The sequence below is a fragment of the Balaenoptera borealis genome (genome assembly GCF_965194805.1).
Source record: "Balaenoptera borealis genome assembly, chromosome: 13".
Lineage (NCBI taxonomy): Eukaryota > Metazoa > Chordata > Mammalia > Artiodactyla > Balaenopteridae > Balaenoptera > Balaenoptera borealis.
The window spans coordinates 36,641,684-36,669,574 of NC_138870.1; the positions used below are offsets into that span (position 1 = coordinate 36,641,684).

Here is a 27,891-nt window from a genome sequence, read left to right on the forward strand (position 1 = left end):
CTTTTTCTGGAAGGTTGCCTATCTCCACTTCATTTAGTTGTTTTTCTGGGGTTTCATCTTGTTCCTTTGTCTGGTACATAGCTCTCTGCCTTTTCATCTTGTCTATCTTTTTATGAATGTGGTTTTTGTTCCACAGGCTGCAGGATTGTAGTTCTTCTTGCTTCTGCTGTCTGCCCTCTGGTGGATGAGGCTATCTAAGAGGCTTGTCCAAGTTTCCTGATGGGAGGGACTGGTGGTGTGTAGAGCTGGCTGTTGCTCTGGTGGGCAGAGCTCAGTAAAAGTTTAATCTGCTTGTCTGCTGATGGGTGGGGCTGGGTTCCCTCCCTGTTGGTTGTTTGGCCTGAGGCGACCCAACACTGGAGCCTACCCAGCTCTTTGGTGGGACTAATGGCAGGCTCTGGGAGGGCTCACGCCAAGGAGTACTTCCCAGAATATCTGCTGCCAGTGTCCTTGTTCTCACGGTGAGCCACCCCCTGCCTCTGCAGGAGACCCTCCAACACTAGCAGGTAGGTCTTGTTCAGTCTCCTATGGGGTCACTGCTCCTTCCCCTGGGTCCCAAAGCTCACACTACTTTGTGTGTGCCCTCCAAGAGTGGAGTCTCTGTTTCCCCCAGTCCTGTTGAAGTCCTGCAATCAAATCCTGCTAGCCTTCAAAGTCTGATTCTCTAGGAATTCTTCTCCCATTTCCAGACCCCCAGGTTGGGAAGCCTGACGTGGGGCTCAGAGCCTTCACTCCAGTTGGTGGACTTCTGTGGTATAAGTCTTCTCCAGTTTGTGAGTCACCCACTCAGCAGTTTTATTTTGATTGAGCCCCTTTTACCGTCTGATTGTGGCTGCTCCTTTGTCTTTGGATGTGGCGTATCTCTTTTGGTGAGTTCCAGTGTCTTCCTGTCGATGACTGTTCAGCAGTTAGTTGTGATTCTAGTGCTCCCGCAAGAGGGAGTGAGCACATGTCCTTCTACTCCGCCATCTTGAACCAATCCCCCAATCTTTTATTCTTTAAGTATTTGTTTCCCTGGCATATAGATTTCATATTGCTTTACCGTAGGTCTCATAAAATAGTAAACATTACTTCATAGATAATTAGCAAAAGGAAAAGAAATGGTATGAATTGTTTAAATAGTTTAACAAAATCCTAGGCAAAATAAAGTTCATGCAAAGCATGAAACAAATTATGTCGCTAGTAACTGACCAACTATTTTGAAATAATTTCCAAATAGTGCTTCAGCAAATGTTCACACATGGCATGTTTAGAGACCACCTTCTTTATTATTTTAGCCATTAAAAAAAATTAAGATAATTGACATATATCATTGTATTAGTTTTAGGTGTACAATGATTTGACATATGTACATATTGCAAAATAACCACTACAATAAGTTCGGTTAACATCTATCACCATACATAGTTGCAATTTTTTTGTTATGATAACAACTTTTCAGATCTACTCTCTTAGCAACTTTCACAAATACAATAGAGTATTGTTAACTGTAGTCACCATGCTGTACATTACATCCCCAGGAGTAATTTATCTTATAACTGTATATTTGTACCCTCTGACCACCTTCACCTTCAAAGTCATCTGTAAAGAACTGATTTTAACAAAGTGAACACATTTTGCTTACAGGGACCATTACTCTTATCAGAAAGATGTTTTCGTTTTTAAGTTAGAAAATGACATTCTGCATATGCACAAAGTAAGTATGTGCAAAGAATTAAGAACAGGTAGAGCACTGAGTTGAAGGGAAAAGTAACATAAATGGTTGAACATAAAGTACAAAAGTAAATCATTAGTTTTTATTTTAATGTGGTCGAAAATTTTACCCCATCCTAAATAACATCAGTAAAAGCAACTCAAAGAATTGAAAGCAATGATATTAAGTCAGTGTAATGTAGGTTAGCCTTTCTAGTTGATAAGTGTCTCTAATAGCAACTGTTTTAATAAATAGGGCTAATTCCTGAGAATCAAATGATGCTCTTGAAATTTACATTATTAAATCTGTAGCAAGGTGAATAGCATCAAGTCAAACCTTTGTAAACCCAAAGGAATGTGGAGTTTTCTGACACAGTAAGTATTTCCAAGATTAATTAAACAGTAAGTCATTGCATATCAAAATAAATCTGTTGAAAAAATAATAATGCATGTAAAATTACATTTTAACCTGATCATGTCACCCAAATTCTCTAAGGATAAAAGTTTTGGAATAGCAAATAATTGAACATCTCTGCTCATTTAACACACACTTTTTTCATTAGATATACTATATACCACATATGTGCTCTTCCCAGCTAAATTTAATGTTATTTCCAGAAACTCTTTGAATTGAGATCACTAAGCTATTTTTACAACATGAGTAAAGCACTCTAAAAGGTGAATTAAATCACACACATTATTTCCATATCACTGCACTCAGATATTGTTAAACTGTTGAAAGCAAAGGAAAAGTTTGAGAGCATAATTGTTTACTTTGTACAGGATGAGTAAGTGTAGGTAATCCTCTTTCTAAATTATGTATATAATCCATCTGCTCAATGCTGAAAGCATTCAGCAGTTTCCCCCACTATATCTGGAGCTCAACACAGAAACTCTTTCATCACTTTGAACTTCTCTTTAAATGGCTCTCAATCATATTCCAAGTCCAAATCACATATTCATGTCTTTTTCCTAAATTACTATGACCAAAAAACATTACCAATATCTCGAGTGTGTGCTTGAAATGCAGTTAATGCCTTTTAAAAATTAGGACAGGGGCCTCCCTGGTGGCGTAGTGGTTGAGAATCTGCCTGCCAATGCAGGGGACACGGGTTTGAGCCCTGGTCTGGGAAGATCCCACATGCCGTGGAGCAAATAGGCCCATGAGCCACAACTACTGAGCCTGCACGTCTGGAGCCTATGTTCCGCAACAAGAGAGGCCGCAATAGTGAGAGGCCCACAAACCGCGATGAAGAGTGGCCCCCGCTTGCCGCAACTAGAGAAAGCCCTCGCATAGATACTAAGACCCAACACAGCCAAAAAATAAATAAAATAAATAAATAATTTAAAAAACTAAAAAAAAAAAAAAATTAGGACAAAATATGCAAAACTTGAATGCCTTCTTCTTCAACTGGAAACATCTGGGGACATTTATGTGGAGATAGTATTCCTCTTACTTCTTTAGAGCAATTTTGGAAATGGACTTCACAAGTGGAGATAAAACAAGTTGGATTAGATTTGACAATCTCTATGTAGTGTGACAAACTGTCCCAGTTTGCTCAGGACTAAGGGATTTCCAGAGACATGAGACTTTTAATACTAAAACTAAGAAAGTCCCAGGCAAAACAAGAGTCTGTCGACTCTTTCCCCAAGTTTCCATTCACCTTTAACATGGTTTACATCTACAAATATAGTTATGACCACTTTTTTTCACTAATAAAATAACAATAACTGTCCAGAACCATAAAGTCTGCTGACTTTCCTGCATCCTTATCTAAACATTCAACAAAAGAGAAAAAGAATAAAGAGAGCAAAAACCTCAGGTAATTTGAAGTCACTTGAAATTTGGCCTCTGAGGAGGAAAGAAAGTATGTATAAAACCAAGACTACCTCCAAAGAGAGATTTACCCTCCTGAATTTTTCCTCCTGCCCCATCTGTATCTGGAATGTTCTTCTATTCCTCAACCTGTGGCAGTATCTCCCTGTGAATGAAAGCTTAACACAAACCAACTGACTACATCTACAAACATCTCGTCTTAACTGAAATTGGCTCTCCTACTGGGACTAAAAATCTAGGAATTGGTATGTGCATGCACTGGTCTTCTGTTTCAAGCAATCTCAGAAGCAGATTTACTTTCCATGAAGTCAGAAGGTCGGCTTTGTCCTTGATGAACTCTGGCTTTAAAACTCCCATGGACACAAGGTACATCACAATAACTTCTAAATAGTGATTACATTGATTTTTATGTAAAATACAGATGACAAAACTTTTCAGAGGATGGCATCATCACCAAAACTGTATTATTGAGAGCTGTTTGAAAATTACTCTTGTGTTCCTTGACTTCTTCTAGTCATTACTTCCAAAGCACTGATATGGGAGTTGTCACTTAACATGCTACAAAACCTGTTGCATTTATAAAATCTAATATTTTCCTTCAGTATCTCTATCCCCTCCCCAGTTTTCTTAATGAGTATCTCCTTTAACCATTTAAAATTGCCAAGCTTATCCCACACTGTTCCATATAATTGATATAATTTCCTACATATCAATCGACATCCTCCATGTCAACGTTCTCATTAGAATCCCTTCATAATGAGCATGCCACACCCATATCTAGATAATTATACATCTAGATAATTACTTCAGATTCGGAAGTTAAAAAGTCATCAGAATAAATCTGTATGTATAGCTCTGTTGCCATTTTAAAAATTCAATTCAAGTAAACAAAAGACATCTATACTGTACAAATTTAGGAAAATCATTTTGGATCATCTCTGGTTTTTGTCTGTTACAATGTCATTTATTCCGAAAAATGTATTACTTTTATCACTTATTTACTCATTCTTTAACTAACTAATGAGTGCCCATTTCATACCAGATACTGTGTTTAGGCAGCAGAGATCATGTATTCTTAGCACTTATAAGAATTTAAGATAAAATGTTATATGTAAGGAAAATAACAAAGTCTTAGGATCTTTAAGTCACAATGAACTTAACTGGCGAGTTCTTGTTAAAGGAAGTTTATAATAGCCTATATATGTGTCCTGGTCAAGTTTTTTCCACCAAGTAGGCCTGAATTCCCTACCTGTGAATAGAGATACTTCTAGCCATGAGATATGTTCCAATATCCTGGATGTGTATAAATAGGGGACCATATAATTCATCAACTAAACCAAGATACTCCTGAGAATGAAAGAGGTACTTTTAGTAATTACTTCAAAACAGCAGGACTTAACCCAGCAATGTCCCAGACAGTAGGTATATGTGTGTATATATGTATATGGGTGCCTATATACGTGCATGTATAGGACATAGAGTGCTACCACTAACACAGAACCGGTGTTCTTTACTGGCACTAGAATTCTGTTCTAATGATACTGGCACCACCATTGCTCAAAGAGATACTAACATCAGCTCAAAAGCTCTTATAGCTACTGTGATCTTACACCCTAAATTTGCTAAAGCAGCTCTATTAGTAATAGGTTATCCTTTTATTGCCACAAATACTTTTATAACTTAAAATATCATGTGTCCCAATTTGATTTGGCGAATGCAGTAGTAGTAAAATTAGTATCCCCTCCTTCTGTGCAGAAATAAGATAAGGTTTAAAAATTCAGATTCAAAGGGTAAAAGATCAGTTCTACTAAGATCTTCCCTGTCACTAGGGGGCAGAAGCCATTCATGTGATGAAGTTAAGATTCAAGCAATTTCTGTAAGTGGTTTGTTTCAAAGATTTTAGATTTTTTAGAAAACTGTCCAAGTAACAGAATGGGATACTTGCTATACACATCTATTTAAACTAAATTTCAATGAAATATTTTTGGCTTAAATATAGACAATTTGCTTACATCTAAAGTTTGGGGAAACATTTTAATTAAATGTGAAAAATATTATGTTAAACATTTTAGGAAATACAAAGGACCTGTTAAGTTTACTTACAATTGACATTAGAGTTAGTACGTAGTGCTGCAAATTTTGTCCATGATGATGAACCATTTTAGCATCAGCTGTAACCATAACTTCCACGTATCTTGGATACGATAAAAAACGTTTTTTCCTGGAATGTAATTGACTTCTTTCATCTTCCAATGATATATTTTTTGAAGAGTCTCCTAAAACTATTTCCTCCTTTATATTAAGATCTTCATTCATGTCGCTGTAGTTATGAAAGGGTAAAGTGGTTTTCTTTATTTGACTTTCTGGTGGGGGAAGAATACAATAACGTGGAGTCATTAAGTTGGAGGTGACTCAAAATACTGCACAGAATAGAATAACCAAAAATATTGAATACTTACACACCTGCTTCCAATATGAAATAAAAGGACAAAAAGAAATTATTTTAAAGTGTTATACCATATTATCATAAGCATTACTACTCACAGTAATATAATGTTCACATTTTCATAGATTACACTAACAAAACTGTATATAAGTCTTATTTTAACAGCTATGACTGTTCAAAACATATATTAACCACTGGGCAGAAAATAAAAACAAATCAAGGAGAACTTATGTTTTTTTCAGTAGGTACATTGGGTCCTCAAGCCACTGATTGCATCTAATCTCATTACAGAGAAATATTTTGTAGGATGAAACTCCATAAAATACAGAAAAGAAACATATTTTTTGTTATACGACATGTGAAGAGCACCAACAGAAAATGAACCCATATAACAATAGACGGCTTTTCAAACCCAGAAAGTCAAATGTTGATATAAATTGTATAATACTTGATTATGTAAGATACCTGATTACTTTTATTACATTTGTTTATATATAAATACAGTATTAAAACAGCTGAAACATTAGGGATTATAATGGCAACTACTTGAAGTCCTATGCATTTATAGAAGTCACTTCTAAATTCTTATTTGTGCTAATGGAAAAAAATTCATAGGCAGCATGAGTGTTTGTCCTATTTCCTTCTCTTTAAATTTATTCCTCTATTCTCTTTCTTATTTTTCTCTGGTAATTGTTTAGTGAAACTATTTAGAACAGAAAAGTGGACCAAAGAAATCAGGTAAGAAGAAATAAAAGGTCCTGAATAGCTCATAAGGAAAACCATCAATACCACAACAATCAAGATGTAGTGGTACTATAAAGATTAGACAAAATATAAAACTATATTACAGGGGCTTCCCTGGTGGCGCAGTGGTTGAGAATCTGCCTGCCAACGCAGGGGACACGGGTTCGAGTGCTGGTCTGGGAGGATCCCACATGCCGCGGAGCAACTAGGCCCATGAGCCACAACTACTGAGCCTGCGCGTCTGGAGCTTGTGCTCCGCAACAAGAGAGGCCGCCATAGTGAGAGGCCCATGCACCGCAATGAAGAGTGACCCCCGCTTGCCGCAACTAGAGAAACGCCTCGCATAGAAACGAAGACCCAACACAGCCATAAATAAATAAATTAATTAATTAAAAAAAAAAAAAGAAACAAAAGTCCTTGAACAATGTTTCCACAGATGAACTACTTTTTCTAATTCTTAAAACCATCCTGCCTTTTAATGTTCTTGCTCTTAAGTTTTAAAATTTATCTCAATGGGAGATTGTGGGAACCTGGCAAACTGAAGATACATTCCTAAAACTTTATCCTACCATATTTTTCCTAGGGTGATTCAACCACCAAAATATCCATGACTAATTATTAGACCCTGGAGAAGATCCCAGATATATCTGATGAATACAAATCTCAGATTTATCAGAAAGAAGCTAAATATTCATGTTTTGATTTATTTTTTCATCCACTTCATTCATTCAAAATAAACTTTCATTGAGTACCTACTCTATGTCAGCAAACATTTAGAAACTGAGGAGCAAACAGCATCTAATAAGGCTTATACTCTCGTGGGAAGAGAAAAAAATTAATGAACACATATTGAAGCACTTAAAGTTACCTCAAATTTGTTTTTAACTAACAATTCAACCAAAAGACAAAAAAAGTGACTCAACCTTACCAAAATGGCTAAAGCTTAAAAGACTGATACTACCAAGTGTTGGTACAGCCACTTTGGAAAATGATCTGGCAATTTCTAAGTTAAGTTACACGTGTACCCCACGGCCCTGCAATTACAATCCTAGATCCATACCTAAGAGAAGGAAAATATATGCCCACAAAACACTTGTATAAGAATGTCCATAGCATGACCAGCATAGAGACCAATGGAACAGAATAAAGAACCAAGAAATAAACCCTCACATATATGGTCAAATGATCTTTGACAAGGATGCCAAGGACACTCCATGGGGAAAGAACAGGCTCCTCAAAAAATGGTGTTGGGAAAACTAGATATCTCCATGCAGAAGAATGAAATTTGACTTTATCTTACAACATATATAAGAATTAACTCAAAATGGATTAAGATCTAAAAGAAAGACCTAAAACTTTGAAATTCCTAAAAGAAAACAGAGGAAAAGCTTCATGACAGCGGGTTTGGCAATGATGATTTGGATGTGACACCAAATCACAGGCAATAAATGCAAAAAATAGACAAATGTGACTACAAACTTAAAAATGTATGTGCATTAAAGAACACAATCCACAGAGTGAAAATGTAACCTATTGAATGGGAGAAGATATTTGCAAATCATATCTGATAAGGAGTTAAGTAGGTAATATACAGAAGAAAAAAAAATATATAAACTCTTACAACTCAATAAAAATAACCTGATTTCTTAAATGGTAAAAGGACTTGAATAGACATTTTACTGAAGAGAATATAAAAATGGACAACAAGCATATAAAAAAAGATGCTCAACATCATTAATCATTAGAGAAATGCAAATCAAAACTACAATGAGATATCATCTCACACCGGTCAGAATGGCCATCATCAAAAAATCTAGAAACAATAAATGCTGGAGAGGGTGTGGAGGAAAGGGAACTCTCTTGCACTGTTGGTGGGAATGTAAATTGATACAGCCACTATGGAGAACAGTATGGAGGTTCCTTAAAAAACTACAAATAGAACTACCATACGACCCAGCAATCCCACTACTGGGCATATACCCTGAGAAAACCATAGGTCAAAAAGTGTCATGTACCACAATGTTCATTGCAGCTCTATTTACAATAGCCAGGACCTGGAAGCAACCTAAATGTCCATCGACAGATGAATGGATAAAGAAGATGTGGCACATATATACAATGGAATATTACTCAGCCATAAAAAGAAATGAAATGGAGGTATTTGTAATGAGGTGGATGGAGTTAGAGTCTGTCATACAGAGTGAAGTAAGTCAGAAAGAGAAAAACAAATACAGTATGCTAACACATATATACGGAATCTAAGGAAAAAAAAAAAAAAAGACCATGAAGAACCTAGTGGCAAGACGGGAATAAAGACACAGACCTACTAGAGAATGGACTTGAGGATATGGGGAGGGGGTGGGGTGAGATGTGACAGGGTAAGAGAGTGTCATGGACATATATACACTACCAAATGTAAAATAGATAGCTAGTGGGAAGCAGCCGCATAGCACAGGGAGATCAGCTCGGTGCTTTGTGACCACCTAGAGGGGTGGGATGGGGAGGGTGGGAGGGAGGGAGATGCAAGAGGGAAGAGATATGGGAACATATTGTATATGTATAACTGATTCACTTTGTTATAAAGCAGAAGCTAACACACTATTGTAAGGCAATTATACTTCAATAAAGATGTTTAAAATAAAAAAAATAAAAAAAAGAATTAACTCAAAATGGATTAAGATCTAAAAGAAAGACCTAAAACTTTGAAATTCCTAAAAGAAAACAGAGGAAAAGCTTCATGACAGCGGGTTTGGCAATGATGATTTGGATGTGACACCAAATCACAGGCAATAAATGCAAAAAATAGACAAATGTGACTACAAACTTAAAAATGTATGTGCATTAAAGAACACAATCCACAGAGTGAAAATGTAACCTATTGAATGGGAGAAGATATTTGCAAATCATATCTGATAAGGAGTTAAGTAGGTAATATACAGAAAAAAAATATATATATATATATAAACTCTTACAACTCAATAAAAATAACCTGATTTCTTAAATGGTAAAAGGACTTGAATAGACATTTTACTGAAGAGAATATAAAAATGGACAACAAGCATATAAAAAAAGATGCTCAACATCACTTATCATTAGAGAAATGCAAATCAAAACTACAAACAGATATCATTTCACACCCATTAGGATGGCAACTATTAAAAAAAAAAAACAGAAAATAAGTGTCAGTGAGGATATGGAGAAATTGGAACCTTTGTGAACTGTTGATAAGATTATAAAATGGTGCAACCACTATGGGTAACAGTATAAAAATACCTAAAAAATTTACATATAGAACTACCATATGATCCAGCAATTCTACATCTCAGTATATATCCAAACAAATTAAAAGCAGGGTCTTGAAGTAATAGTTGCACATCCATGTTCATTGCAGCATTATTCACAACAGCCAAAGGGTGGAAGCAACCCAAATATCTATTGATAGATAAATGCATAAATGAAATGTGGTATATGTATAAAATGGATTATTCAGCCTTAAAAAAGGAAATTATTTCATGCTCTGACATGGATGAACCTTGAGGATAGTATGCTAACTAAAAATGAGCCAACCACAAAAATATAAATCCTGTATGATTCCACTTACAAGGTATCTAAAATAGTCAAAATCATAGAAACAAAGTTGAATGGTTATTTACCAGGGCCTGTCAGCATCTCACTACCTGAGATAGCTCCCAAAGTCTGTCCAGCCTGGGTGCTAAGAAATCAAACATCTCACTGGCTAATAGTAAGTTAAACAACACATTTGATGAAGCACTATGTCTTGAAGGAGTCAGACTGATAGTAAGTTAGAATAGATGGTTCTGTGCAGGCTGAAATAATGAAAGAAACAAATAGAATTCCAAACTGGAAAGAAAACACTGGATATAGTAATATAGCACAGAAAAAAAAAGTCTCTAGAACAAAAGAATATATAAATTTTAAATTTAAATTCAATTCTGGAGTAATTAATCAATTAAAAAAGGAAAAAATAGCCAATATCAGGATCCTATAAACATTAAGAAGATATTATGAACAACTTGATGCAAAAAAATTCAGAAATGTTTTCTAGAACATTTCTGAAAAAAATACAACTTATCAAAACTGACCCATAAAGAATTAGAAAGCCTAATAGCCACATAACTTAAAAAAATTTGAACTCTAATCAAAATCCAGGCTCAAAGGGTTTCACCAGTAAATATGATTAAACATTTAAAGAAGAAATAGCTCTACTTTCTCAAATACTTTTCTAAGAATTAAAAAAAAAGAGGGAGAAAGATCCCAAACATGTTTTATGAGGATTTTAAATGACGATATATCAGAATATCTTCAAGATCTTGGTTTTTATTTTTAAAAAAGGACTCTTCAGGACACAAAAAATATTAACCATAAAGACTATTCATCTGATTAAGTTAAGACTTTGAATTTGTGTTTATCACTATGGGAGAAGGAGAAGGTATCTGCAATAAATATAAATAAAGGGCTTGAGGAGTCAAGATGGCAGTGTGGAAAGACACAGAGTTCGTATCTCCCCACAATTAGGGTGCCTGCCGGATGCTGGTAGGGGACCCCGATGCCCAAAGAGACAGGAAGAACCCCCAAGCAAACTGGTAGGACGTGGGGGCACTGAGCAGGGAGGAGAAGTGGAGGCCGGACAGAACCAGTGCCTCTGAGGGGTGACTGAGAGGGGGGAGGGGTTCCCACGCCTGGAGGGACCCTCAGGGGCTTGGATTGGGGGGAACAGACCCAGCGTCTCCCCTGCCCAATCGGCCAGGTAAGTCTGCCTGGCTCTCGGGCCTGGTCCTATGCCCTCAGAGGTCCCCTCCTGCCTGGGTTGGTCCTGGGGGCATAGAAGGGAGGACAGGAGAGAACAGGAGAGGCAGGAGAGAGGGGCTCTCCAGGACCAGAGGAGCAGGAAAGGAGTGGAGGGCATTTGCCCCACCCAATCAGGCATGGGGAGCCTGTTGAGTTCCCAGGCCAGTCCCCCACCCTCCAAAGCCCCCTCCAGGCCACGTGGGTCCTGGGAGCATAGGAGGGTGGCCAGGGAGATCAGGAGAGGCAGGTGGGAGGGGTCCTCCAGGACAGGTGGAGCAGGAGAGGAGCTGAGGGCATTTTCCCCACCCACTCGAGCCCAGGAAGCCTACTGGGCTCCCTGGTGGGGTCCCCCACCCTCTGAGACCAGAGGTGGGGGGGCACACCTGGGCCTCTTCTGTTCTGTTGAGCCTAAGCCCCACACCCCACACCCCAACCCACCCCTGCCATTTCCAGCCCTGTGAGTACTAAGCATATGCCCCGCCCACTGCCCAAACCTCACCCCTGCTTAGGCCCTGCCCTCCACAGCCAAGGCCTGTTCGACTTTTTCATTTTCCTCCTCTTCTTTTTTACTATTGCGGTTTTGTTTTACCTTCTGGTTGTTGTTTCATCTATATTTTTATTTTTATATTTTTTCTAACGTAGCTGGGTATTTTTTTGCACCCCCGCGTGGCTTGCAGGATCTTCATTCACGAGCTGGGGGTCGGGCAGAAGCTCCTGTGGTGGGAGCTCCAAGTCCAAACCACTGGACTACCAGAGAACCTCAGACCCCAGGGAATATTCATCAGAGTGAGGTCTCCTGGAGGTCCTCATCTCAGCACCAAGATCCAGCTCTACCCAACAGCCTACACACTCCAGGGTTTGAAGCCTCAGGCCAAACAACCATTAAGACAGGAACACAATCCCACTCATTAAAAAAAAGGAAAAAAATAAAATTAGCAAAAAAATATGTCACAGATGAAGGAGCAAGGTAAAAATCTGCAAGACAAAATAAATGAATAATAGGCAATCTGCCTGAAAAAGAATTCAGAGTAATGATAGTAAAGATGATCCAGAATCTCGGAAAAAGAATGGAGGCATGGATGGAGAAAATACAAGAAATGTTTAACAAAGATCTAGAAGAAATAAAGAACAGGCAAACAGAGATGAACAACACAATAACTCAAATGAAAAATACACTAGAAGGAATCAATAACAGAATAACTGAGGCAGAAGAAAGAATAGGTGAGCGGGAAGACAAAATGGTGGAAATATCTGGTGAGGAGCAGAACAAAGAAAAAAAAGAGAAAGAATTGAAGACAATCTCAGAGACCTCTGGGACAACACTAAACGCACCAACATTCGAATTATGGGGTCCCAGAAGAAGAAGAGAAAAAGAAAGGGTCTGAGAAAATATTTGAAGAGATTATAGTAGAAAACTTCCCTAACATGGGAAAGGAAATAGTCACCCAAGTGCAGGAAACACAGAGAGTCCCATACAGGATAAACCCTAGGAGAAACACACCAAAGCACATATTAATCAAACTAACAAAAATTAAATTGAAAGAAAAAATATTAAAAGCAGCAAGGGAAAAACAAAAGATAACATACAAGAGAATCCCCATAAGGTATCAGCTGATTTTTCAGCAGAAACTCTGCAGGCCAGAAGGGAGTGGCAGGATATACTTAAAGTGATGAAAGGGAAAAAACCTACAACCAAGATTACTCTACCTGTCAAGGATCTCACTCAGATTGGACGGAGAAATCAAAAGATTTTCAGACAAGCAAAAGTTAAGAGAATTCAGCACCACCAAACCAGCTTTACAACAAATGCTAAAGAAACTTCTCTAGGCGGGAAACACAAGAGAAGAAAAAGACTCACAAAAACAAACCCAAAACAACCAAGAAAATGGAAATAGGAACAAACATATTGATAATAATCTTGAATGTAAATGGATTAAATGCCCCAACCAAAAGACACAGACTGGCTGAATGGATACAAAAAGAAGACCCACATATATGCTGTCTACAAGAGACCCACTTCAAAGTGAAAGGATGGAAAAAGATATTCCATGCAAATGGAAATCAAAAGAAAGCTACAGTAGCAATACTCATATCAGATAAAATAGACTTTACAATAAAGACTGTTACAAGAGATAAGAAAGGACACTACATAATGATCAAGGGATCAATCCAAGAAGATATAACAGTTATAAGTGTTTATGCACCCAACATAGGAGCACCTCAACATAAGGCAAATGCTAACAACCATGAAAGGGGAAATTGACAGTAACACAATAATAGTAGGGGACTTTAACACCCCACCTTCACCAATGGGCAGATCATCCAAACAGAAAATAAATAAGGAAACACAAGCTTTAAGTGACACATTAGGCCAGATGGACTTAATTGATATTTATAGGACATTCCATCCAAAAACAACAGAATACACTTTTTTCTCAAGTGCTCATGGAACATTCTCCAGGATAGATCATATCTTAGGCCACAAATCAAGCCCTGGAAAATTTAAGAAAATTGAAATCGTATCAAGCATCTTTTCTGACCACAACGCTATGAGATTTGAAATTAATTAGAGGAAAAACACTGTAAAAACCACAAATACATGGAAGTTAAACAGTGCACCACTAAATAACCAAGAGATCACTGAAGAAATCAAAGAAGAAATTAAAAAATACCTAGAAACAAATGAAACAAAAACACAATGACCCAAAACCTATGGGACACAGCAAAAGCAGTTCTAAGAAGGAAGTTTATAACAATTCAATCTCACAACAAGAAACAAGAAAAATCTCAAATAAATAATCTAACCTTACACTTAAAGCAACTAGAGAAAGAAGAGCAAACAAAACACAAAGTCAGTAGAAGGAAAGAAATCATAAAGATCAGAGCAGAAATAAATGAAATAGAAATGAAGAAAACAATAGCAAAGATCAATAAAACTAAAAGCTGGTCCTTTGAGAAGATTAAAAAAATTGATAAACCCTTAGCCAGACTCATCAAGAAAAAAAGGGAGAGCAAATCAATAAAATTAGAAATGAAAAGGAGAAATCACAACTGACACCGCAGAAATACAAAGGATTATAAGAGACTACTGCAAACAACTATATGCCAATAAAATGGACAACCACGAAGAAATGGACAAATTCTTGGAAAGGTACAATTTTCCAAGACTGAACCAGGAAGAATTAGAAAATATAAACAGACCTATCAAAAGTAATGAAATTGAAACTGTAATTTAAAATATTCCAACAAACAAAAGCCCAGGACCAGATGGCTTCACAGGTGGATTCTATCAAACAATTAAAGAAGAGCTAACACTGATACCTCTCAAACTCTTCCAAAAATTGCAGAGGGAGGAACACTCCCAAATTCATTCTAAGAAGCCACCATCACCCTGATACCAAAACCAGAAAAAGATATCACAAAAAAAGAAAGTTGTAGACCAATATCACTTATGAACATAGATGCAAAAATCCTGAACAAAATATTAGCAAACAGAATCCAACAACATATTAAAAGGATCATACACCATGATCAAGTGGGATTTATCCCAGGAATGCAAGGATTCTTCAGTATACACAAATCAATCAATGTGATACACCATATCAACAAATTAAGGGAAAAAAATATGATCACCTCAATAGATGCAGAAAAAGCTTTTGACAAAATTCAACACCCATTTATGATAAAAACCCTCCAGAAAATGGGCACAGAGGGAACCAACATCAACATAATAAAGGCAATACATGACAAACCCACAGCAAACACCATACTCAATGGTGAAAAACAGAAAGCATTTCCACTAAGATCAGGAACAAGACAAGGAGGTCCACTCTCCCCACTCTTATTCAACATAGTTTTGGAAGTCCTAGCCATGGCAATCAGAGAAGAAAAAGAAATAAAAGGAATACAAATTGGAAAAGAAGAAGTAAAACTGTCACTGTTCACAGATGACATGATACTATACATGGATAATCTTAAAGATGCCACCAGAAAACTACTAGAACTAAACAATGAATTTGATAAGGTTTCAGGATACAAAATTAAATGCACAGAAATCTCTGGCATTCCTATATAATAATGATGAAAAATCAGAAAAAGAAATTAAGGAAACAATCTCATTTAACATTGCAACAAAAAGAATAAAATACCTAGGAATAAACCTACCTAAGGAGGTGAAAGACTTGTATTCAGAAAACTCTAAAACACTGATGAAAGAAATCACCAGATGACATAAACAGATGGAAAAATATACCATGTTCTTGGATTGGAAGAATCAATATTGTGAAAATTCCTATATGACCCAAAGCAATCTACAGATTCAATACAATCCCTATCAAACTACCAACGGCATTTTTCACAGGACTAGAACAAAAAATTTTACAATTCGTATGGAAACAAAAAAGACCCCGAATAGCCAAAGCAATTTTGATAAAGAAAAATGGAGCTGGAGGAATCAAGCTCCCCAACCTCAAACTATACTACAAAGCTACAGTAATCAAGACAATATGGTACTGGCACAAAAACAGAAATATAGATCAATTGTACAGGATAGAAAGCCCAGAGATAAACCTACGCATGTATGGTCACCTAATATATGACAAGGAGGCAAGAACATACAATGGAGAAAAGACAGACTCTTCAATAATTGGTGCTGGGAAAACTGGACAGCTACATGTAAAAGAATGAAATTAGAACACTACCTAACACCATACACAAAAATAAACTCCAAATGGATTACAGACCTAAATGTAAGACCAGACACTATAAACCTCAGAGAAAAACATAGGAAAAACACTCTTTGACATAAACCACAGCAAGATTTTTTTTGACCCACCTTCTAGAGTAATGGAAATAAAAACAAAAATAAACAAATTGGACCTAATTAAACTTCAAAGCTTTTGCACAGCAAAGGAAACCATAAACAAGACGAAAAGACAACCCTCAGAATGGGAGAAAATATTTGCAAATGAGTCAACGGACAGAGGATTAATCTCCAAAATATATAAACAGCTCATGCAGCTCAATATTAAAGAAACAAACAACCCAATCCAAAAATGGGCAGAAGACCTAAATAGACATTTCACCAAGGAAGACATACAGATGGCCAAGAGGCACATGAAAACATGCTCAACATCACTAATTATCAGAGAAATGCAAATCAAAACTACAACGAGGTATCACCTCACACCGGTCAGAATGGCCATTATCAAAAAATCTAGAAAAAATAAATGCTGGAAAAGGTGTGGTGAAAAAAGGAACCCTCCTGGACTGCTGGTGGGAATGTAAATTGATACAACCACTATGGAGAACAGTATGGAGGTGCCTTAAAAAACTAAAAATAGAACTACCATAGGACCCAGAGATCCCACTACTGGGTATATACCCTGAGAAAACCATAATTCAAAAAGAGACATGTACCACAATGTTCACTGCAGCACTATTTACAATAGCCAGGACATGGAAGCAACCTAAATGTCCATCTACAGATGAATGGATAAAGAAGATGTGGCACATACATACAATGGAATATTACTCAGCCATAAAAAGAAACAAAATTGAGTTATTTGTAGTGAGGTGGATGTACTTAGATTCTGTCATACAGAGTGAAGTAAGTCAGAAAGAGAAAAACAAATACCATATGCTAACACATATATATGGAATCTGAAAAAAACAATGGTTTTGAAGAACCTAGGGGCAGGACAGGAACAAAGACATAGACATAGAGAATGGACTGAGGATACAGGGGAGGAGGGGGAAGCTGGGGCAAAATGAGAGTAGCGTCGACATATATACACTACTGAAGGTAAAATAGTTAGCTAGTGGGAAGCAGCAGCATAGCACAGGGAAATCAGCTTGGTGCTTTGCGATGACCTAGAGGGGTGGGACAGGGAAGGTGAGAAGGACGCTCAAGAAGGAGAGGATATGGGGATATATGTATACATATAGCTGATTCACTTTGTTGTACAACAGAAGCTAACACAGTATTGCGAAGCAATTATACTCTAATAAAGATCTATTAAAAAAATAAATAAATAAAGGGCTTATATGCAGATTATATAATTAACCACTGCAAATAAGAAATAAGACAAAAATAAGGGAGACTTGAATACCTCACAAGAGACAAAAGTCAAAGGCAATAAATATATGAAAACAGTGCCAAAAAATTATCGATAATCAGGGAAATGCACATTAAAACACAATGAAACTTGACTATTTACCGTCCCAAATGGCTAAAATGAAAAATATTGAAAATAACAAGGCATGGTAATATAATGTTATTACCATGAGCCTCTCGTATACTGCTGGAGACAGTGAAAAGTGGCATATTCACTTTGGAAAATTTCAGTGGGGCAAGAAGGAACTGGGATAGGTCACATAGCTTCATGCAAAAAAGGATATAATTATTATTTACTTTTAATATCAGCAAGTATCAGGTGTGTGTATATACAACTGTCAAAATAACCACATTACCAAAGGAAAAAGATACTCAGTAGAACTTCTAATTTCAAAAGGGTGGGGGATGACTTAAGAAAAGAAAACTCAGCAAAAGTAAGGAAATGGAGAAAAAAGATATCAGAATATCATTAATATGAAATACAAATAACACAATATACTGGTTATTATAAGCCGAGTACAGATGACCCTTGAACATCATGGGTATGAGCTGTGTGGGTCCACTTATACGTGGATGTTTTTCAATAAATAGGTACTATAGTACTATGACCTGCAGTTGGTTGAATCCACGGGTGCAGAACCGCAGATATGGAGAGCCAACTATAAAGACACATGCGGATTTTCCACTGAGCGGGGGTCAGCACCTCAAACCCCCGCCTTGTTCAAGGATCAGCTGTACATTTCTGACAAATTTATTTGTATTAACTAATTTAATAGTGGCATACAAAATAAGTACTATTGTTAATCCCATTTTATAAATGAGGAATCTACAATATAAACAGATTACAGAACTCACATAAACAGTTAATCATTGATAAAGCTGAAAATGAAAACAGATAAAACTAACTAAATAGTTTATATCATAATAAAGGTAGTTTAAATTTGCCTATCAAAAAGCAAAAGCTTGTAGAAATGGGTTAGTAAAATCCAGCCCTATGTAACTAATAAGTAGCACATCTAAGATTTAAATTCTGGGGATCTGGCTCCAGAGTCAGCGGTTTTAACCACTAAAACATACTGCTTGACAATGAAGGTTAAGGGAAAAAAGAAAGAAAACCATAATTTAACAACAAATACAGTGTTATCAGTACAGATCTCAAGAGTTTAATCTCTATAGCAAATGAAATAATGATAAGAATATTCTAGGGCTTCCCTGGTGGCGCAGTGGTTGAGAATCTGCCTGCCGATGCAGGGGACACGGGTTCGAGCCCTGGTCTGGGAGGATCCCACATGCCGCGGAGCAACTGGACCCGTGTGTCACAACTACTGAGCCTGCGCGTCTGGAGCCTGTGCTCCGCAACAAGAGAGGCCACGACAGTGAGAGGCCCGCGCACCGCGATGAAGAGTGGCCCCCGCTTGCCGCAACTAGAGGAAGCCCTCGCACAGAAACGAAGACCCAACACAGCCATAAATAAATAAATAAATAAAATTTTTTTAAAAATGTAAATTGTGTCCAAAAAAAAAAAAGAATATTCTAGAGGACTCTGTCAAAATTATTGAATAATTTAGAAGAAATCTAATTTCATAGTTCAACACACAACAGTATGAATCTATTTTGTCACTATAAGTGAGAAAAGTGGAAAAAATTAAATACAACGTGTTTTTATATAGCTTAAAAGCTAAAAGATATATACTTTAAGAAATATCTATGGATGTAATAACACTACATTAAAAGCAAAGCAATGACAAACATGACATTCAGAACGATGCCTCAAGTGAGGGGAGGTAGGTGGATGAATGAGAGGGTGGGTGACAGCGGAACTGTGTGGCCATGTATGAGTTGTTATCCAAGTCCTATATTTCGTATTGGTTCATATCTTCATGACTTGCATTATAGTATTAACAAGTTCTTAACTAACAGTAATTTACAAAACTAACTGCCATTAATAGGACAGCTCTCATCACTATCATACAGTATTGTTTTGGTAATGCTAAAGCAGTAAGACAATAAAATGAAATATACAGAATGAATATTAGGGAGAAAGTTTTCTTCACTATTGTTTTGATTTGATTTTGCAAATATAATTTTGCAAAGACAAATGGCTTTGGTAACTAAAAAAACCAAGAGACGCAACTTAAAACTTTTAAAAACAAGAATCCTCAGCACAGGAATAATTCAACAACAGAATCTTATGCAGCTGTGAAAAAAAAAGAATGAGGTCTATGTGGTTTTATAAGGAAGGATGTTCATGATGCATTTTTAAGTAAAAAGTGTAAGTGGCAGAACAATATGAATAGTATGTTCTCATTTTTGTGAAAACAAACTTTCACAAAATATTGATATGTACTCATAAAATTTTATAAAATGAGCCACAAAGATATGGAAGTATGTACCTCAAACTTTTAGCACTGGTCATATGGATAGGTGTGACTGAACAACTATTAAATTCTTTCATTAAATCTCAGTGCCCTTTAAATCATTACAATGAATTTGTTTACTGTTTATTTCAATTACAATATTATTTTTTAAAACAGTATCTATAACTATTTTATAGGCTAAATGTTTTATCTCATTACCTTTTTTCTGATATTTATACTTAAGGAGTATAACAAATAATGATAACGTAACCTTTCCAAATACCCTAAATAAATGGGCATTATTCAACGTTCATTTGCCAATTCAATTACATCATTTCTATGCAATGCTCGTCTATGTTCCATTGACTCAAATGTTTAAACTACGTCTTGTCCTTTATTAATAACAAGTGTATTGTGACCCAAAACTAATTTAGACCAAACCACCACATCTCAAACATCATCCAACAATGATAATCTACTTACTAGAACATAAAATACTTAAAATTACATCCGTGAATATAACCCTTAAAACAGCATAGTGTATTCTAGAATGCAAGGAGATTAAGTTATAATCTATAAGAATATAAACTACTAAAAAATTTGTCAAACAATAATGAAATTAGAAGCCCATAATTTGACTTGAATGTCTTACTGGCACCTCATACTCAAAATATATAAAAATGAGATAATTTTCTTTTCCCATTCCCGGTTTCCCCATTTGTATTAATGTGAGCAATAACTTCCAAATACTATACTGACACTAAACTGTACACCACCATTGTGCTCTTCCTATCCTTCCTTTACCCTTTGCATCTGGTCACCAAGTTTTGCCACTTCTCCTTCAAAACGCTCCCTGTATTGCTCCTGTTGGCAACAATATTGTTGCCTCTAACTTCATTCAGGTCTTCCTCACTTTAGAGTAACACTGCTGGAATCATAAATGCAAAATAAGAATCAAAGAGTCTCCAAATGGTCCCACCATCTTCAATCTCTTCTCCCTCCCATTCATCCTTCAGTGGTATCCGAAAAGATTAATTTTTAGAAACATCTCTTTTATCTCACGCTTATTCAAGGAATTACAATGGCTCCTCATAGCCCATAAGATGAAGTCCAAGCCCCTCGCCATCAGCCTACCACTAAACACCGTCATCCCCACTACCATCAAGCTATACCCTCCCTAAAGCCTGGGAACACTGCTGGGTAATGTGTTGTGCCCTTTGTATGTGCTCAACAAATGTTCATGGAAAGAAGGGAAAAGGATTAGGAGAAAGAAAATGAGGATGATAGAAAGTTGGGGGTGAGATGGAAAAAAGGAAGACAGAAGGAGAGAGACAGAAGAAAGGAATACACTGAGGAACAAGATAAAAGATTTATCAGACCAGAATATCAGAGAAGGGGTAATACTAATCATGATGTGCAGCAGCAATTCAAAGACAAGAGAGATTGCCTTTGACTTTCTTAATATCAAGTACAACATGCACTCCAGTCTCTGTGCTGAGGCTGGCATTGATACTCACACTCTGTATTCGACCAGATGAGTAAACAAATTTTATACTTCTCCAATAGCACCTAACCTTCCATTTAAAAAATGATGGCATGAAATCAAATGAGGTTTATTCTAGACCATCAACATTTCAAACTACCTCTTAAATACCCAGTAGCACTCCCAGCTCAAAGAACTGGGTGTGCCTTGAAATAAAGGATGATCATAGCAGGTATACTGTGAAATTTAAATTATATTTTCTCATGGTTTAAACTGTTTTCTGGATCTATTAAATGTCCTATGTTGCAACCCTACTGAGTTTTCTTATTAATACTACTAGCAGCAATAATGGCAAACATAATACTCAATGACTGGCTACAATGTACCAGGTACTTGTACATTTTACATAAATTATCTCTTATTATTAACAATAACTTTATAAGGTAGGTATTGTGATTATCTTCACTTTATATATGAAGAAAGTGAGGAACAGGAGGGTCAAGTAAACTGCCCATGCTAACATAGCTTATAAATATAATTCCAGAACATATTTTTTAATAGTAGCATTCCATAACATAAAAACTTATAAAAATCTATAGCTCTCTGATTTGTCAATATTAGAAATCTCAACCACTATTATAGAATTATGGCACTTAGATTATGAAATATTTTATAGTGCTTTATTTAAAAGCAGTTCACAAGTTAATAATTAGAACTCCTCCTACTAGTAATAAATATGCAGATTATGGACTTGCCTGTGGCCAGCTGAAACCTGAAATATAAAAGAATCATTACGTCATTAGTCCTCATTGCATCCCTGAATCAGCTACTATTACAGTACACTTTTTAAAACAGAGATGTGACACAGGTTACATAAAATTTCAACAGCCACCAACTAAATAAGTGGCATAACAAAGAGATGAATTCATATTTCCTCAATATCAATTATTACATCTGAATTCCACATCACATGACTCTTCTAAAAGTCATATGTGGGTAATACATGCAGAATGTTAAGAATTTAGTAACCAAGGTCATAATGGAAAATCCTGCCTCCTACAAAATTAAAAGAGGAACTAGCTAGTCATATTAATGAAAATATGGGGTCTAGTCTTCTTTGCATTACAGAATCATAGAGTTGAGCCAAGATTTGGATATAAAGGGATTTAGCTCGACCTTGCATAGACTTGAGACAGACCTGGTACTGTCATTTTACTCTACTGGCCCTCAGAGAGAAGAAAAGAGGGCACTGGAAACCCCCATATTACTCCCATTAATCCTATATCCAGCAAGAAATTCTAGTTCCTTCTGCTATGTGTGCTGACAGGGCAAAGGGCACACTGGTCAAATATTACAGAGTAAATACCCTTTCTTCTTCCATATTCTCAAGAAGTCAACCCTAGGGGCTTACTCTAAAGGTATAGAAGACTATTTCCCTAACAAGCTGATCAAGGATTCTTGCATAGATCAAGAGCTGAGGGACTTCCCTGGTGGTCCAGTGGCTAAGACTCGGCACTCCCAATGCAGGGGGCCCAGGTTCAATCCCTGGTCAGGGAGTTATATCCCACATGCTGCAACTAAGAGTTCTCATGCCACAGCTAAAGATCCCGCACATGCTGCAACTAAAGATCCCATATGCTGCAACTAAAGATCCCACATGCTGCAACTAAGACCTGGTGCAGTCAAATAAATAAATAATTTTTTTTTTAAAGAGTTGAATACAGGCACATATTCGTTCATAAATTCAAAACCTTTAAGTTTTTTTTAATGGAAAGGAATACACACCAGTTGTCTCTTTTCAGCTTTTGGCATCCCAACCTCTACACTTGATGGTTATAAAAAAGGAACACTTGTATTGCCCTTTGCATTTTGTGCCTTTTCGCATCTTCAAATCCTATCCCTTATCAGAAATTCTAAGCAAAGTGAGACTAAGACAAACTAACCAACCAACACAAATATCAGAAGAATTTAGATGGACAATTACATATATAACAATGTGATATTCCAAACTCCTACTCCATTACTGCTTGAAAAGGTGTTTGAAAATCATATCAATGAGTTAAATTTATACCCTAGGAACTGAACATGTAAATGAAATGTATCACTTGATTCTTTAAAGAAAAATTAGTTACTCAGAATTCATGCTGAACACTACATATCACATTGATATGTAGTGAGTTTATTTTGCAAGGGTGCAGGGCTGCTAAAATTAGAATATAGCATAACGCTATTAAAATGGACACCAGTACGGAATTCTACCTTATCAATCTTATTTTCTTGTTTTCAGATGAGCGTTCATGGCAAGCCACTCCTAAACCACATCCACTTACTATTATTTAACAGTAGATAACATAACTCCCTCTGTTTTTCAAACTTTGCATGAGTTGCTCCTAGAGCTCGGTCTTCCCACATTATCTGACAATCTGGTTCATGTGGAATCATTCCAGAATTGCCTTGGGGTAATTTTAAGTACTAAGCATTCTAAAACACCTCCCAAAGTGCAAAGTTAGTTCAAAGTAGGCACTTATATAAGCATTACGCCCTATTTGCTCTATCAATTCAAGTATTGATATAACACTATTTTCTACACTATTACTAAATAACTCATTAAAATCTTAGATGAGCACTTCCTTTTGTGTTATTAACTATAATTTATGTCTTGGATATTTTTGGAAAATAAAGTTATAACTCATAAAAATCTAAAATGTAATCTAAGGTTATACTTTAACTCATTCTTTATTCCAATGCTACTCTGGTCATTACAGTTTATTTCTTAAAATATATATCTACTTCTCCTGACTAAAATTCCTGAAACAGCTTTGACTGAAAATAGAATTCTTATATGAAATATTCTTTGAACCTTTAATATTTGCTTGAAAGATTTTTTAAAATAAGGACTATTAAAGGTGTTTTCCAAAGTAAATATAACACTGAAAAACTTAGAGATACAATTAAAAGATAGTCATTAAATGAATATAAAATGTTAAAAATTAAAATTTTATGTGATATCTTAATAGATATTATGGAATCAGTTTTTATTCACATTGCTTTTGTAAAAGCTTCTATTAAGTCCAGTATTTGTAGTTTTTGACAAAAGTGGGGAAAAATCCAACTTTGAAATTAGATAGATTGAACTCATATTTTCAAGCAGGTATTTTATTTTATGCTACACCTCAGAATTTAACACATCACCACTTTCTGAAAGAATGTTTCCATCAATCTTACACCAGGAAGTGACTGTAACATCCAGGTACATTTGTATTTATGCAAAAGAAGTTGCAAACTGCAGCCTGATAGATCAGAGTGGGAAGGGAGTTTTTTGCTTCAGTTTTCTGGCTCTCTTCCAAGGAAGAAAAGCCCAAGGAAGAAGCCTTCTTGGGGTAGATCCAGAGATCTGGATGTTCTCCACATGTAACAGTGTATCTGTCACTGACCTGGCCATTGGCCCAACTTTCACTCCGGCAGTAATGATCTTAACAAATAGTGGAACACAGGCTGAGACCAGCCAAGAACATGGCCCATCCTTGTGCAGTTTTCCCCTACATTTGTACTCATTGTGAGAGCAGCCCAGTCTCATGTCTCAATGTCTTTAAGCAGGGCTGCTTTTGAATGCTGCAATTCTGAATTGGATTTTAATTGCAAATAATTAGAATCTTGCACCCTCTTCATGAGGAAAGCATAATGTGACTCAACAGTAGCAAGCCAAAGATAAAAATTTACTTCACTAAGCATTAGCAGTTAAGTCATGTGTTTGGTAGACCAAAAGAAAACTGTAAAATGAGCTACCTGGCTGATTAGTAATCTAATACTTTAGATAGAAAAGTTTACATTTACTGCGCTCCACAAACCTATTGACTTATTGACTTCTCTCCATTACCTGCTGAGTAAATCTAAAAGAATATCAAGTGTATACAACAAAAATGATTATACAGCTCATATTCCATGGTCCATCATTTTTATCATTCTTTTCAATAGGCCCTCATATTCCTTGCTCTTTTCTATGCAAAAATGGAAAAAATTACAAACCATATTCATTCATGAACATAGATATAGAAAGTCTAAAGAAAATATTAGCAAACCTAGTCTGATAAGAACCCAAGCCAGACTTGCCATTTGAGAATCAAATAACTGAACAAAGGGGGGAAATATGATCACCTTGGTACATGCAGCATAAAATGTTTTGATAAAATTCAATATCCATTCATAATAAAAGTTCTTAATAAAGCAGGTGTTCAGGGTAACTTTCTTAATCAGATAAAAATAGATTTTTCTTCCTAAGAAAAACATACAACATTTTGTTGTAGACACTGTACACATCAGAACAGGTCAAAAGCTTTCATTCCAAAATTGGTGATGAGGCAAGGATTTTCATCATTGCCATTTCCATTCAACATTGTTCTAGAAATCCTAGCCAGTGCATTGAAGCAAGAAAAGAAATAAAATGTTGAAATAATCTTTCAAAGGAAGAAATAAACCTGTCTTAAATGACTGTTCACGTACAAAATCCAAAAGTAGGAACAGATAAACTATTAGAATATATGAGCACAGTTGCTAAATATAAGATCGATATAGGGACTTCCCCCGTGGCACAGTGGTTAAGAATCCACCTGCCAATGCAGGGGACATGGGTCCAGGTCCTGGTCCGGGAAGACCCCACATGATGTGGAGCAACTAAGCCTGTGCACCACAACTACTGAGCCTGTGCTCCAGAGCCTACGAGCCACAACTACTGAGCCCACGTGCCACAGCTACTGAAGCCCACGTGCCTAGAGCCCATGCTCCGCAACAAGAGAAGCCGCCACAATGAGAAGCCCACGCACCGCAATGAAGAGCAGCCCCCACTTGCCGCAACTAGAGAAACCCCACACGCAGCAACAAAGACCCAACACAGCCAAAAATAAAATAAATTTTAAAAATAAAAAAATAAAGATCAATATAAACTTTGCCTGCGTTTTTATGTACAATAATTAAAAGATGAAAATTTTTAAATTATACCATTTACAATAGTGTCAAAACTGACCAAATACCCAGGAAGAAAACAAAGATACAAGACCTCTACAAAGAAATCTATAAAATATTAAATGGGAAATTAAGCAAGAATATATGGATATGCCATACTGATGGATTAGAAGACGATATTAGAAAGATGTCACTGCTCCAAATTGATCTATTGATGCAATTCAATCCAATCAAAATCCCTTTTTTTCCTTTTGTGGAAACCAACAAGTTGATTCTAAAATACATATATGTAAATGTAAAGGGTCATTTACATATATCAAGGACTTGCCCTACCACATTTCAAGACTTATAATAGAGCTATAATATTTTTAGGACTATTTTTAGCAACATTGTTTTTGGTGTTGGCACAACGACAGATATATAGATCAATGGAAGAAAAAATACTATGCGAAACAGATCGACATATAAGGACACTTTTCAGAATAAATGTTATGCTAAATGTTTTCAATTTCTATGAAATACCTCAATTAACTTTTACACAAAATAAACTTATTTACACTGCTTTTCGTAGTTTTAGTAAGTCCACTATTTCTGGATTTTGACAAAAGGAATAAATCAAAATTTGAAATTGATAGATTGAGCTCTTAATTTCAAAGATTTATTTTATTTTATTTTATTTTTTATTTTATTTTATGCTACATTCCAAAGTTTAATATATCATCTTTTCTATGAAGGTCTTCACCATTGACAGGATTAGTCCTCAACAAGGAAAGCCTAAAGATAGTTCATCTAAGTCTCCTTTATAATACCTTAATTTTATGAGTTTTATTCCTGAAAATATTCTGGAACCCATTCCAGTCAGCACAACAGTTAGGGTCACCAATCATCTCTACTTTGCAAAATCCAATAATCAATTCTAAATCTTCATGTTCTTTGAATTCTCAGCATCATTTAGCTAATTAATCAGTCCTACCTTTTTGAAAATTTTTTTCACTTGGCTTTGGGGTACACATTCCTCAGGGTTCTCTTTAATTATCACCCTGGCCTCTACTTTTCAGTCTTCCTAGTTTTCTCATCTCCCCAACTGTTAAAAATCAACATGCCGCATAGTACAGTCCTCGGACGTTTTCTCTTCTCTATCTAATCCATTCCCTATGCAATTTCATACAAACTTATCTTTAAATATCACTTACGGTCTGACTCCCAAATTATTATCCCAAGCTCAGACTCCCTTACTGAGCTCCCAACTCATATTTTCTATTGCCTACCTGACTATTCTCCCTTTGGATACCTAATTGGCACCTTAAATTCAAAATGTCTAAAACCTAATTCCTGTTATTCCCTCCTAACCTGTGGTTCCTTCAGACTTCCCCATCTTAGCAAGTGACAATTCCATCCTTCCATTTGTTCTGGCAAAACAAACAAACAAACATAAAACTTAGAATTAGG

General features: G+C 36.2%; 1 protein-coding gene across 2 annotated transcripts in view; it reads right to left on the bottom strand.

Annotated features, from left to right (window-relative positions):
* The window catches only part of ADAMTS20 (ADAM metallopeptidase with thrombospondin type 1 motif 20), a 232,748-nt gene that overhangs the window by 135,926 nt on the left and 68,931 nt on the right, over positions 1-27,891 (bottom strand). The window contains exon 5 of one of the 2 annotated variants that reach the window (XM_082349310.1): positions 5,633-5,892. In XM_082349310.1, the coding sequence (XP_082205436.1) occupies positions 5,633-5,892 (260 nt within the window). Of the gene's footprint in view, positions 1-5,632; positions 7,086-27,891 lie in introns of those variants that run through there. The other variant, XM_082349311.1, reaches the window with a different exon arrangement.